General features: G+C 43.1%; 1 protein-coding gene across 1 annotated transcript in view; it reads right to left on the bottom strand.

Annotated features, from left to right (window-relative positions):
* The window catches only part of LOC120916787 (mucin-2-like), a 211395-nt gene that overhangs the window by 31620 nt on the left and 163487 nt on the right, over positions 1-16288 (bottom strand). The window contains exon 20 of the mRNA XM_040327724.1: positions 2420-2591. Coding sequence (XP_040183658.1) covers positions 2420-2591 — 172 coding nt within the window. The remainder of the gene's footprint in view (positions 1-2419; positions 2592-16288) is intronic.

Genomic DNA, 16288 nt, shown 5'->3' with positions numbered 1-16288 from the left:
CGGGTTCTTCCTCGTGCTGGGCATGGATACGAGTGAAGGCAAGATGGCTCCCACCCATATTCATACCATAGCATGGCAGAAGTGACGTCAAAACGTCACTTCCACCCATACGTCTTAAAGGACCAATTTAGATTTTAAAAAGCGCCCCGTCCGGACGAGCTTGCGCACAGAAGCGAACGCATACTTTAGTAGCGCCCGCATATGAAAACGGTGTTCAAACCACGCATGTGAGGTATCACGTGATCGCTAGAGCGAGGGCAATAATTCTAGCCCTAGACCTCCTCTGTAACTTAAAACATGCAACCTGTAGAATTTTTTAAACGTCGCCTATGGAGATTTTTAAGGGTAAAAGTTTGACGCCATTCCACGAGCGGGTGCAATTTTGAAGCGTGACATGTTGGGTATCAATTTACTCGGCGTAACATTATCTTTCACAATATAAAAAAAACTGGGCTAACTTTACTGCTGTCTTCTTTTTTGATTAAAAAAATTGAATTTCTTATAAAAAAAAAGTGCGTTTGTAAGACTCCTACGCAATTACGGTGTGACAAAAAGTATTGCAGTGACCGCCATTTTATTCTCGAGGGTGTTAGAAAAAAAATGTATAATGTTTGGGGGTTCTAAGTAATTTTTTAGCAAAAAAAATAGTTTTTAACGTGTAAACACAGAGGGGCAGATCCACATAGAAATAGATGGGCGCAGCGTATGTGAGATACGCTACGCCGCTGTAACTTACTTTTGGCCGGTTCGAATCCCCAAAGAATTTGCGCCGTAAGTTACGGCGGCGTAGTCTATCTCTGGCGGCGGAATTCAAATCGGCGATTAGGGGGCGTGTTTCATTTAAATGAAGCGTGTCCCCGCGCCGAATGAACTGCGCATGCTAAATTTCCCGCCGTGCATTGCGCTAAATGACATCGCAACGACGTCATTTTTTTTGTAACATAGACGTGAATTACATCCATCCCGATTCACGGACGACTTACGCAAAAAAAACTAATTCTAAATAAACGCGGGAACGACGGCCATACTTAACATGGCAGGTCTAACTATACGCGACGAAATACCAGCTTTAACTATACGCCGGAAAAAGCCGACTAGAGACGACGTAAAGGAAGAATGCTCTGGACGCTCGTACGTTCGTGGATCGTCGGAAATAGCTAATTTGCATACTCGACGCGGAAAACGACACGAACGCCACCCAGCGGACGTCGAAGAATTGCATCTTAGATCCGAAGGCATACGAAGACGTACACCTGTCGGATCTAACCCAGATGCTGTCGTATCTTGGTTTGAGGATTCAAACCAAAGATACGACGCGGGTAATTTGAAAGTACGCCGGCGTATCAGTAGTTAAGTGGTTAAGTGGTTAAAGGATGACTACAGGTTTGCTACTTCTGACTACAGCACAATGTGCACTTGGGTGTACATGACATTCTCCTGATCAGGGATGGACTGGCCATTGGGACTACAGGGAGTTTCCCGGTGGGCCGATGGCTCAGTGGGCCAGCTTCAGTGACAGCGGACCGCCGCCCCCCCTCCGCTCATTTGTCTCTCCCTTCCCGCAGCGCTTACCTCCTCTCCCTCCCCACAGCACTCACCTGTGAGGACAAAGAAGCAGGGGGAGGACCAGAGGAGCAGGGGGGCGACAGAGGAGCATGGGGGAGGGGACAGACAGCTGACTCAACAGCTATGGCCTGGGAGTTTCTCACTTCTGCCTAATCTTGTCCCATAAAGGGGGGGCACCGAACTGATTCTTTGCCCCGGGTGAAATAATGTCTAGCTTCCCCACTGGTACTGCCTATAAGAATACCAGTACCAGCCGTTCTACTCTAATAAAGTAGAATGGCTAGTGGCTAGTGGAGGGGGAGAGGGGGCTTGGGTGGCTGGGGGGGGGGGGGGGGGCGGGAGTTGTCTGGCTGCCATGGGAGAGACCTGTCAAAGTGGGCCAGTCTGGATGAAGTCCAGGGCCAAATTTTTGTCCCAGTCCAGCCCTGCTCCTGATCATTACACTCTGTACATTATATACCTGACTCCTACACTTGACTGTCTATACTGCAATTACATATTCCTGACCAAAGTGTTCAGTATATCAGCAGTTGCTGGTTACTAGGTAGTCCCTGACCTTTTTAATGATGTCTCCAGAAAATAAAAAAAATGTCTGTACCCATACACTGTTTTACAGGTTTGTTAAACCTTATAATAATGTTGCAGGCCTGAACATCCAGCACTAAACTTGTGGTGATGGACAGGCGGCCTGCTACATGTAACACATTTTTTTCTTAATGACTTCAAGACTACCCCCCCCCCCCCAATTATGCATGCATATCTTGGTGCATCTTATTTCAAATATTATTGCACTGCAATCAAACACAAAGCTTACTGCATTGCAATCACGAAACATATCTCCAAATATACTTACCACATGTATAGGTAGGACAGCAGGAACCTTTAGAAGGCGGCACTCCTACAAGAGTACTGTTTGGTGTACTGCATGATCCAGAAGCAGGCGGGCAAACGTATGGCACGCGATTTATGCTGCCATCCATATTACATGTTTTTGTCTGGCACTTTGCTACCCATGTATCTCCAGGCTGCAAAATATGAAAACAAAATTCAGAAGATAAATTAACTTGTTTTTTTTGTTAATGTTACATATACATAGATCTGAAGTTCAAATTATTTGCTGAGGTTGCACAAGTGTTATCTTTCTTTCTTTCTAGATAAGAATTTCTAGTTTTTCCAGTTTCACTAGGTTTTGTAATTCTCAGATCAGGATCTGGAGTCCAAAGGCTTCAAAGAGTATTGGGTTTTATGAAGTCTTTAAACAAGTGTTCGTGTCTTGCCATAGGCCAGCAGGGTATGGGTGCAGGTGTGCACAGCCCTCATAATAAAGGACCTGGCCATACTGCAGGGCTGCTGTTGGGAGACAGGTCTGCTAGGTAGGCATGTGCATTTCGTTTCGTTCCGAATCGAAATTCGGACGAATTTTTCATTATTCGGACATTCGGATGCATCCGAATTCCCGAATTGCAATATTAATGAATTTACCGAATCCGAACGAACGTTTTCGATTCCGAATCGAAAACCCGCGGACGAAATTCGATCGGAATTCGAATTTTTTTTTCTTTTTTTTTCTTTCGAATTCTGATCGGGTTTTCGATTTGGAATTCGAAAAAAAAATTTTTTTTATTTTTTTTTTGGAATTCCGATCGAATTTCGTCCGCGGGTTTTCGATTTGAAATTCAAATTTTTTTTTTTTTTTTTTTTTCGAATTCCGATCGAATTTCGAAATTATATTCGAAGAGAAAATTTTCGAATTCGACCTAATTTTTCGAAATTCGGTCGAAAACGAACGAGTTCCGAAAACGAATTTAACACATGTAACGAACCTAACTTAACTAAATTAATTAAATAACGAATTAAAACGAAACGAAACAAAATTTTCCCTTTTGCACATGCCTACTGCTAGGTTGAGAGGGATAGGTGTGTGCCACCGAAAAGCCAGAAGGTCTCAGGCTAGGTAACATGAGGGCTTCAGATGGCTGCCAAGAGATTCCCCTATGGCTAGTGCAGCAGGGAGCTGTGGAGTGATATCCAGACGATGCATGCAAGAGGTTCATGGACTGCATTTGAGTACAGTATGTACTGTGAATTGGTCCAGGAAAGCAACCTATAGGTCTGAAGTTGATGGTGGAATCCCCTGCATAGGCAACTGATTAGTTTGTTGAATTTATTTATTTTGTATAAATAAAATGGGCCACCAGGCCCTTAAACAGGCATCTAGACTTGCATAGACTTCTGAAATTGCTCATCACCTTTAATTTAATTTGGGTACAATTTAGCATGACTGAGTACTTGTCATTTAAAAAGTGAGAGCACTGAAAGCTGAATATTGGTCTGGGCAGGAAGGGGGTGAAAGTGCCCAGTATTTGAGTTGGTAAATAATACCAGAAGTGCATAAAATATAGTGGGCAGGGTTGATTAATGCTATACACACAGAATGCAGGGCTCAGGAGTTCATTATGCACAGAATGCAGGGTTCAGGAGTGTGCTACACACATAATGCACTAAACTGAGTAGTCATTAATGCAGAAGTGAAGCAGCCATCTTTAACCACTTCCAAACCGCTGTACGTCTTTATACGGCCTAACTTTAAAGATGGATATCTCGGTAACGGCAACAGCGGTTCTGTTAACGATAACGGCGGTCTCCGCGGCGGATTCGCCGCGAGATCGCCATTATCGGCGGTGGGAGAGGCCCCCCCCCTCCTGCCGCTCTCCCGCGCCCTCCCCCACTTACCGGAGCCGTCGGTAGCGGCGGAGGAGATCGGGTGCGTTCGGCTGCTGACTGGGGACGAGAATGAAGGAAAAATCTCCTTCGCCCGTCCCCATAGCTCTGCTGGGCGGAAGTGACGTCAAAACGTCAGTCCCGCCCAGCCTCTTAAAGAAACTTTTTTTTTTTTTTTTCATTTGAAAAAATGACAGTTTCAATTTTTTTTTTTTTTTTTTGCATTTTAGTCTAAATATGAGATCTGAGGTCTTTTTGACCCCAGATCTCATATTTAAGAGGACCTGTCATGCTTTTTTCTATTACAAGGGATGTTTACATTCCTTGTAATAGGAATAAAAGTGATCATTTTTTTTTTCCAGTGTAAAATATAATAAAATAAATAAAAATAAATAAGAAAAAAAAAAACAATTTTTTAAAGCGCCCCGTCCCGGACGAGCTCGTGCGCAGAAGCGAACGCATACGCGAGTAGCGCCCGCATATGAAAACGGTGTTCAAACGACACAAGTGAGGTATCGCCGCGATCGTTAGAGCGAGAGCAATAATTATAGCCCTAGACCTACTCTGTAACCCAAAAAATGCAACCTATAGAATTTTTTAAACGTCGCCGTACGAGATTTTTAAGGGTAAAAGTTTGACGCCATGCCACGAGCGGGTGCAATTTGTAAGTGTGACATGTTGGGTACCATTTTACTCGGCGTAACATTATCTTTCATAATATATAAAAAAATTGGGCCAAATTTATTGCCGTCTTATTTTTTTATTCAAAAAAGTGTTTTTTTCCAAAAAAAGTGTTTTTTTTCAAAAAAAAAGTGCGCTTGTAGGACCGCTGCGCAAATATGGTGTGACAAAAAGTATTGCAATGATCGCCATTTTATTCTCTAGGGTATTAGAAAAAAATAAATATATAATGTTTGTGGGTTTTAAGTAATTTTCTAGCAAAAAAAACTGTTTTAGTCTTGTAAACACCAAATCTGAAAAACACCCAAAGTAGAGAAGTGGTTAAAGAGACCACTTTGCAATGCCTATCTATATAGTTCCTGCAGTGCAGGGGGCAGCCATTCTGGCTGGGTCTGATTTGATCATGGGATTTGATTTGATGATTGGAGTAATTGGCTAATGTAACAAGATAAGGGAAGGAGGAAAAGTGGTGTCTGGCCAGAGTTTGCTGGAGTTATCTGATGCTGTGATGTCTAGAAGAACCGTGCTAATCAGAGACTGCTGTTGCCATCAAACTGTGTATTGCTACATGTGAGGGGACCTGGATCCTGGGAGCATGTGTCCAGACTCCAGAGACACAAAAGAGGGTGCCCTGGGTCTGGTAAGAGACTAACAACATACAAGTTAATATGTTGTCTTCTGGGAACTGTTGTGATTTCTTCAAGGGTCCCAAATTTGCTAGTAGGGATGAGCCGAACACCCCCCGGTTCGGTTTGCAGCAGAACATGAGAATGGACCGAAAGTTTGCGTGAACATTTGAACACCGTTAAAGTCTATGGTAACCGAAAGTGAGAAATCAAAAGTGCTAATTTTAAAGGCTAATATGCAAGTTATTGTCATAAAAAGTGTTTGGGGACCCGGGTCCTGCCCCAGGGGACATGTATCAATGCAAAAAAACGTTTTAGTGGGAGCAGTGATGTTAACCACTTAAGGACCGCCTCCTGCACATATACGTCGGCAGAATGGCACGGCTGGGCACAAGCACGTACAGGTACGTCCTCTTTAAGTGCCCAGCCGTGGGCCTGAAGCTCCGTGACCGCGGGACCCGCAGACCCAATCGCTGCTGGAGTCCTGCGATCGGTCTCCGGAGCTGAAGAACGGGGAGAGCTGTGTGTAAACACAGCTTCCCCGTTCTTCACTGTGGCGCCGTCATCGATCGTGTGTTCCCTTTTATAGGGAACCACAATCAATGATGTCACATCTACAGCCACACCCCCCTACAGTTAGAAACAAAGGATGAGGTCATACATAACCCCTTCAGCGCCCCCTTGTGGTTAACTCCTAAACTACAATTGTCATTTTCACAGTAAACAATGCATTTTAAATGCATTTGTTGCTGTGAAAATGACAATGGTTCCAAAAATGTGTCAAAATTGTCCGAAGTGTCCGTCATAATGTCACGAAAAAAAATCGCTGATCACCACCATTGGTAGTAAAAAAAAAAAAATTATAAAAATGCAATAAAGCTATCCCCTATTTTGTAAACGCTATAAATTTTGCGCAAACCAACCGATAAACGCTTATTGCAATTTTTTTTATACCAAAAATAGGTAGAAGAATACGTATCGGCCTAAACTGAGGAAATTTTATTTTTTTTAGATATTTTTGGGGGATATTTATTATAGCAACATGTAAAAAATATTGTTTTTTTTCAAAATTGTCGCTCGATTTTTGTTTAAATCGCAAAAAAATAAATGCCGCAGAGGTGATCAAATACCACCAAAAGAAAGCTCTTTTTGTGGGAAAAAAAGGACGCCAATTTTGTTTGGGAGCCACGTCGCACGACCGCGCAATTGTCAGTTAAAGCGACGCAGTGCCGAATCGCAAAAACTGGCCGGGTCCTTTAGCTGCCTAAAGGTCCGGGTTTTAAGTGGTTAATATTGCTTAAAGTTAAAAAATAAAAGTGAAATATTCCTTTAAATATCGTACCTGGGGGTGTCTATAGTATGCCTGTAAAGTGGCGCATGTTTCCCATGTTTATAACAGTCCCTGCACAAAATGACATTTCTAAAGAAATAAAAGTCATTTAAAACTGCTTGCGGCTTTAAAGGGTCACTAAAGGAATTTTTTTTTTTAGCTGAAATGATTGTTTACAGGGCATAGAGACATAATAGTTAACTGATTCCTTTTAAAAATGATTAAAAAATAGATAAAAAACAATCATATAATGTGCCTGCAGTGTAGTTTCGTTTTTGTTGTTGTTTCCTGGTTCTCTGATGTACAGAGAGCCACTAGAGGGCAGTCAGCCAATAGAGAGCAGTGATACTTTGTCTAAAACTCCTCAGCACCAATCCAGTTTCGTTTTACACACAATAATCACATTAGTGACCACCGTGAGAAATCTCCCAGCACTGTGGTTATCAGGAAACAGGCAACCAGGAAGTGTCCAGAACAGAGAGGATTTACAGCAACATCAAAGCAAAAACGAACAATGAGGACATGAAACCAGGACTGCAGTAAGGTAAAGGAAGCTATTTAGCTAAAAAAAAAAATTCCTTTAGTGACCCTTTAATGTAATGTTGAGTCCTGGCAATATAGATTAAAATTGAGAAAAATGTCATGGGTACCCCCCCCCCCCCCCAAGACCATTACTAGGCCCTTTGGGTCTTGTATGGATATTAAGGGTAACCCCACACCCAAAAAAAAAGAAAAGGCATGGGGCCCCCAGGCCCTATATACTCTGAACAGCAGTATACAGGCAATCCCTGGGTTACACACAAGATAGGGACTGTAGATTTGTTCTTAAATTGAATCTGTTTGTAATTTGGAACAGGTAGATTTTGTAAGTGTAGCTCCAGCCAAAACATCTATTTTTAAGCTTTTTGGATAACATAGGGAAAGGTTATCACCCCTGTAACATTTGTTTTGCTGTCTGTGCCCGTTCAGAAGATTTCACCTCACTTTCTGTCCCATTGACAATTGGATTTAGAAAATTTGGGGATTTTAGGGAAACAAGGATTGGTCAGAAAGCATCAGTGGGGACACTTTTTTCCTCATATTAACTCTTACAGGCTCGCAGGAATACTATCTGGATAAAGGGGGCCTTGAGAGGTAAGGAAGCCGTGACTGACATGTTTCGCGTTCTAATGCTTTTTTAAAGTCTTTCAAAGACTTTGAAAAAGCGTTACAACGCGAAACATGTCAGTCACGGCTCCTCACAAGCCCATCTGATTGCCACTGATGATTTAGTCCTGTCCGTGGTTCTTCACCAGTTCCCTTCCTGTGATTGCTGCTATTGACGTTCATGTTTACATCCTCCGATTGGCAGAATCGCGGCTCCACGTTGACGTCATCAGAGTGTGCCCGGTCTTCCATTCGCTGGTCCTCTGGCGACGCTGCGCGCGTGTGTTGTAGGTTACCCCCCGCCATAGCGCGGCTACATTACTGGCTCCTGGTGGAAGTTTGCCTGCCCCGCTATAGAGTGGCTATGTTACTGGCTCTTGGTGGAAGTTTACCCGCCAGCTATTGCGGTCCTTATTACATCTGGGATCCTCACACCACGCTGTTTCCATCCTTTGCTGCAGGCCATCCATTACAACAGGTACTTTTGAGCCACTGCACTTGTTTTCTCCATCTGTGTCTTGACGATCACTGCACTAAAGGAATGGCAGAACTATCTGGGTGATTCAGGATCTGATGTTAACCTTTTCATCACAGGACTTCTCAGTGGCACTCTTATTGGATCAGTCATTATACTATTATTATACCATATATATTTTTAATGATTATTTTAACCACTTAAGGACCGCCTCCTGCAGATATACGTCGGCAGAATGGCACGGCTGGGCACAAGCACGTACGTGTACGTCCTCTTTAAGTGCCCAGCCGTGGGTCGCGGGCATGCACCCACGGCGCGCGCCCGTGACCCGGTCTGAAGCTCCGTGACCGTGGCCGCGGGACCCGCGGACCCGATCGCCGCCGGAGTTCCATGATTGGTCCCCGGAGCTGAAGAATGGGGAGAGCTATGTGTAAACACTGAATAGACACATGAGGAGAAGAGGTACTGCTCAGGAATCTTTTTTGCCATACCAAGTTTCCCTTTGAAGCTGCCTGCTATCAGAAGTATTTGATGAGTCCATTATCCAGCTCATATCTTCAGGATCCTGGAATGTCATTCCAAAGCCTTGTCTGACTTCTGGCGACATATGTCCCCACAAGTCCACCACTTCTGGTAAGCTGATATTCACACTGGTGGAGGTGCTTCATCACTTTAAGGAAGACAGCAATATATTCTGCAATGATTCATTTTTTCACCGGGTGCAACTATCCTCTTTATGGACTAATTTGCATTTTCAACATTTCTTGAGATCACTATTATTATTATTTTATTTTCATGCATTATAGCTTTATTACTTTCACTATTACACATGACAGCTCTACACTGTCAGTTGGAGGAGCTCCAGTTTGTAAAAAAATATATATATAAATATATAAAAGTCAGCAGCTACAAATACTGTAGCTGCTGACTTTTAATATAAGGACACTTACCTATCCAGGGATAGCGTGATGTCGGCACCTCAAGCCGATTCATCAATCAGCTTCGGGTGCAGGCGTCGGCATTGTAAGGGAAACTGGCCGTGAAGCCTTTAGGATTTACGGACAGTTTCCTTCTGCGCATTCGTGAGTTGCGCTGCATTGTCTGAATGATTCAGCCATCTTCTGAGACCTGTGTGTGTCCCAGAAGGCAGTAGAAGGAAGGAGGGGGCAGAAGAGCAGGTATCTGTCAAAACCAGGTACCCGCGCCACCAACAAAAGAGCCAAATGTTGCGAGGGGGGTGCAAACAAGCAAAGCTTCCCCTTTTGGGCGGAGCTCCACTTAAAGGATGCCAGCTGATGTAGGCATCACCGGCCCCATTCACTTGCATAAACCAAAAAGTGAAGTTACCCCCTTTTTTAAACCAGGCTCTTTGAGTTGGTATGTATTTTAAAGGGGTACTTCCCCAGTGACATCATTGCCCATATATGTGATGGCTGCATTCATTTTCTTTTTTAGTATTTCTTTCTTCTAGTTTTGTCTGGTAATCCAGCCAGTAAGTCTGTTGTTTTTCAACGTTAAAAGTTCTCTTGCAGTTACAGGGATGAGACAGACCATTTAACACTGCCAGGGGTGCTTGCAATGACCAAAAGGACAAACCTGTGTGTTGTAACTGATTGTAAAGTATTATCTGGAGTTCAGCTTCATTTTGTTAGGTCCTGTTCAGACCTGGGCATAGCAGATACGGGGGCAGAAATTCGCTTTTTTTCTTACTGCGTTTCTGCAAACACATGAAAAACGTGCTAAAACATGCGACACGCTTGAGGTACCATTATTTCCTGATAGCTCTTCAAATGTGAAAAATGTGCAAAAATGCACAATGCAAAATGCACTTGGCTCATGTCCAGAATATGGTACACGCGTTTCTTTAGTGCGTTTTTAGAGAGGAGGGAGGTCCATTCTAATGAATGCAAAAAAGCATCAAAATCGTGACACGGTAGCATCACTCAAGTGTGAACGGGGCCTTACTGAATTTCAATCTGCTAGTACATCTAACACTCTCCTCCCCCCAGACTGACAATGCTGCTGTCCTTCATTCAAAGTGCTGCCTATATAATACAGGTGTGTTACTGGCCAGATCACCAGGCGAAAACAGAAGGAAAGAACTTAAAAAATACTAATACATTTAGTATAAATGTTCTTTTTGAGCCTTTCTTCTATTTTTATCTGATGATCCAGCCAACTAGTCTGTTGTTTTTCAAAAGCACAAGCTCGCCAGCAGAATCCATTCGTTTACATGAATGAGACAAACCATTTAACACTTTCATGGGAGGTTAAAATGATCGGCATTTATTTATTCATGTAAAACCTTTTTCCGAAAGTAAAAAACTGTTTGCTGTAACGAATTATAAAATGTAAGCTTCAATTAGTTACAGTAGGTATTTAAATCTGCTAATAAATGTAATACTACCCGACCTTCCCCCCACCCAGACTGAAAATGCCATCTGCTGTATCTGCTGTGCCTCCAGCGCTCGTTCATCCAGAGTAATGTCTCACTAATACCTATGGTGTGTTAAAGGCCAGATCTCCAGGTGAAAAGAGTGAAACGAGAGGAGAAAAAGCCAAGGAAATGAAAACTACAATGTAATATATTATGGGTTTTGGGTTTAATACTGCTTTAGGTGCCAAAACCTTCATGTTTAACTGTTTGTGCCAATAAAGTAGTATTATGGAAATGACTCGGCTATGTCATAGCAATTATCCTAACAGTAAGGAGTTAAACCTACCTGATAATTCTTCCCATCATCATCAATGCAATCTAAAAACAAAAACAGGAAAATAATAAAACACAGCAGCTCTTATAGATATAAAATGATATATGCTATAATGAAAATATCAAATCTTTGGAGGTGTGGCAAAGTTAAGATGTCCTTATCATTTACTCACATGGTGCTCCAGTCCGGAGTCTTTCTTTTATAGTTTACATGCGATGGGTCCAACTTTGAGTGTCCACCTCATTTCCTTCTTGACATGGGGTTGATTTACTAAAACTGGTGAGTGCGAAATCTGGTGCAGCTGTGCATGGTAGCCAATCAGCTTCTAACTTCAGCTTGTTCAATTAAACTTTGACAAATATCTAGAAGCTGATTGGTTTCTATGCAGAGCTGCACCAGATTTTGCACTCTCCAGTTTTAGTAAATCCACCCCATGGACACTTCATATTGGCTGTCCAGCAGTGGGATCCTCTCAGGCCCCGTACACACCGCCGAGGAACTCGACGTGCCAAACACATCGAGTTCCTCGGCCAGTTCAGCCCTGAAGCCGCCGAGGAGCTCGGCAGGCCAAGAGCTCCCATAGAACAACGAGGAAATAGAGAACATGTTCTCTATTTCCTCGCCGAGGTCCCTCTCCGGCTTCCTCGGCCGAAAGTGTACACACGGCCGGGTTTCTCGGCAGAATTTAGCCAGAAACTCGGTCGGAAGCTGAATTCTGCCGAGGAAACTGGTCGTGTGTACGGGGCCTCAGGATTACCCCCCCCCCCCCCCAATTTCCTTTGCATAGGATTATATATTCAAAGTGAACACGTCTTTACACGATTTACTATCATTTACCATGCAAAGTTAACTGCCATTACACCTTTGATAAATCAACTTCCATGTGTTCACTTTAGAAAGAGAAAGGAGTTGTAAAGGCAAAAGTTTTTTTTATCGTAATGCATTCTATGCATTACGATAAAAAGTTCTGTGTGCAGCAGCCTCGACATCACCCTCTAATTACTTACCTGAGCCCCTTCTCTCTCCAGCGATGTCCATGAATGTGTAAGCCGTTCGGGACACTCCGCGATTGTCAAAGTAAGTCAGCCAATCAGGGGAGAAAGGGGGCGGACCAGGTTGGGGCTCCATGTCTGAATGGATACACAGAGCTCTGACTCAGCTTGGGTGCCCCCATAGAAAGCTGCTGGCTGAGGGGACACTCGATAGGAGGGAGGGGCCAGGAGCAGCAAAGAGGGATCATGTACTTGTATTAGTATTCTATTCTCATCGTATTACTTTCTTTCCCTGGTGTTCCTGCTAGTCCTCTTGCTTTCCTAGTAAAAACTGACCACACTAAGCAGAAGAGCCACCGTGTTCAGTTCTAAAGCTATACTGGGAACTCAGTACAGCCATTCACTGGGAAGCTCAATGTACTGCTGCTTCTCCTTCCCCCAGCTGTTATGCAGCTGAGAACAGAGGGATTGTGATCATTTATGAAAGGGAATAAAAGGTTTATATATATTTGTTGTATATCTATACAAAAATGTTTTGCTTTCATTTCTATTTTAAACTGAATGGATTGTTTTACAAAGTGATCCTTTACAATCACTTTAAGCTATGATTATCCCAATACTTTTTTTTTCTCTTGCATATGGTTGGCAATTCAAAGTAAATACAGCCACTCTGGCTAATTTATACCATCCCCTTTGTGTTCTAATCCTGTGTCCCCCTGTGTGTGTGATTTAGAAAACAAATGCTGTTTATACTTCATTTTAGAGCGCCACTCACGTGACCAGCTGGCAGCAGGAGGGGCGGGGGCTGGCACTGTCACAACCTGACAGGGAGGGAGGGGGGGGGGGCAGAGAGGAGAACTGCGGATGACAGAGGTATGTAAACTGACCACAGTGTCAGGGCTCAGCAGCCACAATGAACCATGGTCAGTTTACAGAGGGGTGGGTAGAAACTGGCAGGATCACCAAGTATTTCAGGTGATACATCACATGTAGGTCTGTTTTATTATTATTATAGTAGCAAATTCCTTTTTTTCCCCCTTCATTGGTAAAACAAATATATACAATATACTGTATTGTCTGCAGGGCCGATCCTAGGGTCACAGGCGCCTGGGTGCAGAAATTTTTCTGGCGCCCCCACATGGGCAGTGTCCTTTTACTAACTCCTCCCCTTTACATCTCATTATACATCACATCTGTAGATGGACTAGGCACAGGAATGGGCAGGGGCTGTGTATCCTATGCAATCTATCATGCCATAAAACATCTAGAGCAGGGGCAGCCCAGAGCACGTATAAAGGGATGCTGGGAATGCCATCCCCCAGTACACAGCACACTGAACACTGTGACTCACCTAGATTCTCTCTCTGTGCAGCCTGAGATAGAGATGGGAGTGGGAGGCATTCCAACTGGAGTTGGTGCAGGATCCAAGACTCCTAGTGTTAGGAATTCATTTCTGCACATCAGCACTCAGCAGCCACTGAAAACTAGAACTCTCATGTCAGGGAGAGGAGCGGCCCCTCCCCCGAGCACTGCCAGGCTGGACGGGCTGCCCTATGCTCACACATCAGTTTTGGACGGACACACACCTATGCCTAGAACACTAGTTCTGGATGGACACAAACAAGGAGAGAAGGAGGGAGGGGAGAACTCTGGCACTTCGGCGCCCCCACCTCTGCAGGCGCCTGGGTGCAATGCACCCTGCCTAGGATCGGCCCTGATTGTCTGCATTAATACCCTGGCTGATGTATACATTTGCCAAAGGATATGAACATAATTTTTTTTTTTTTTTTTAAGTAATACAGCCTAAATACCATCAACTAAAGCCCAGTGCAAAAATATATCATAAATATATTATAAAAAATTATCAAATATAAAGTGTATAAAAACTCTGTGAAGTACAGCAATTAGTGCTGCAATTCAATTCCACAATTGCAAAGTTCCCTGTTAAACTAAGCCGCAATAGGCAGTACATATGCGTTCAATATTCAGTAGAACAGTTAAAAAATGAAGTGGTAAGAATAGGAAAAAGGACATATTGAAACATGAATTTATCTATTGGATGCCTTCTCGCATTCAAGAGGTTTGAATACTGACCTGGATTAGAATTGTTTTATTAGTCAGTTGTAACTTTTTAGTAATTTATGTGTATATTTTGATCAGATTTGATGAGAGTAAAGTATTTAAAACTTCCCTTTACCTATGTGAGTTGGGTAGCTAGAAATAAAATGAGAGAGTGAGTATCAGAGCTTTCTTATTATCATAACATATTGTTATTTGACGTGGAAGATTGGGTTGTGGGTTCCAATTTAATATTGCAGTTATTTATGAATATGTGATAGTCCCTTACAATAAATTGAGTATATAGGTATAGGATTGGATCAGGGTTCTCCATTAATATTGGGGTGGTTGGGGATTCCACTTTGTTCCGTACAGCTGTTCATTTTTAATGTTCTTACATTTTGTTGCTATTGGGATTCACCTTACCTAGTGTGATTGTGTGGTAATTTGATTTCCTTCAGGAAGGTAGGTGTCTCTGTCCTCTGCCACACGCTGGTTCTTTCCTATGACCCGCTAGATCACTACAGGACTCAGCAATCATTTATGGGTCAGAGCAAGAAACCAGCATGTGTTGGGAGGGCAAAGGCATCCAATAATCCAGATGGTGTTGAATGTCAAACAGGCTTTCAAAGGCTGTAGCATTGTAATGGAGAAAAGGTAGATGAAATGAGCCACCAGAGAGGATAGTATATGCTGTCTTCTATTGGTGTTAACCCTTTAGAGTTAGTGTTATTTTGTATCTTATGGAAATTCTGCCTTAACAGATCGGAGTCTTTCATCAGCACCTTTTTTGTCACCTTCATTTTTTGAAGATGGAAGTTTAAAATGACAGGAGTAAAAAAAAAAACTTACATAGACAGTATAGATTAAAGCAGCAGTTTTTGTTATCATATATTGCTGTTGGGTTGTTACAGGTGACTTCTGGTTGGCCGGGACACTTGAACGCTGTCAAATTTACCATCCCAGGGCCTGGACAATAAATCCCTGTACATGGAGGGGGTATCTAAAATTAGGAGAAAAAAAGCTGCAATTAAAGAATGCAAATGTTTTTACAGTTATATACACTCATAACACACATGCTATTCTTGAAACCTAAACTAATGCCCTGTACACACGATCGGTTCGTCTGATAAAAACGGTCCGATGGACCGTTTTCATCAGACGAACTGATCGTGTGTGGGCCCCATCATTTTTTTTCCCCATCGGTGAAAAAACGTAGGGCCTGATCCATTCTATCTATGGAACTGATCCACAGAATCAGTTTCAAATAGATAGGCAGAAGATCCGACATGTGTAAGGGACTTACACTGTCGGATCTTAGGATGCAGTACCGCAGCCGCCGCTGGGGGCATTTCTCGTCGAAATCCAGCGTCGGGTATGCAAATTAGCACTTACGGAGATCCACAAAGCTTTTACGCTTCGTTTTTTCTCCGTATGTATTAGTTTGCCGACGCAAAATTAGGGCTGCTTTTACAAGGTGTAAAGTTAGTACACCTTGTAAAAGTATACCCTTCTATCCCGCGTCGCTGTCATTTTTTTTTTAAAAAGAAAAAAATTCCCGCCGCAACTCTTTTTTTTTTTTACGCCCGTCGCGATTCTCAAAACCCGGCGCAACGTAAAACCGCGCAAAGCACGTCGGGAAAATAACGTCGGGAGCATGCGCAGTACGTCCGGCGCGGGAGCGCGCCTAATTTAAATGGGACTCGCCCCATTAGATTAGCAACGCCTTGCGCCGGACGGATTTAAGTTACACCGCTCAAAATTCCTAGGTAAGTGCTTTGTGGATCGGGCACTTAGGTAGAGATTTTGCGGCGGTGTAACTTAAACGGGAAAAATTAAGTTACGCCGGATTTTTGTGGATCAGGCCCTTAGAACCTGTTTTAAAATTATCTGATGGTTAAAAAAAATTATAGAAAAAAACGATCGTCTGTGGGCAAGTCCATCGGTTAAAAATCCATGCATGCTCAGAATCAAGTCGACAC

The sequence above is a fragment of the Rana temporaria genome, chromosome 11 (genome assembly GCF_905171775.1).
Source record: "Rana temporaria chromosome 11, aRanTem1.1, whole genome shotgun sequence".
In the NCBI taxonomy this organism is placed as follows: Eukaryota; Metazoa; Chordata; class Amphibia; order Anura; family Ranidae; genus Rana; species Rana temporaria.
The sequence above is the reverse complement of the archived record's forward strand: the minus strand, read 5'-3'. Positions and strand labels throughout refer to the sequence as shown.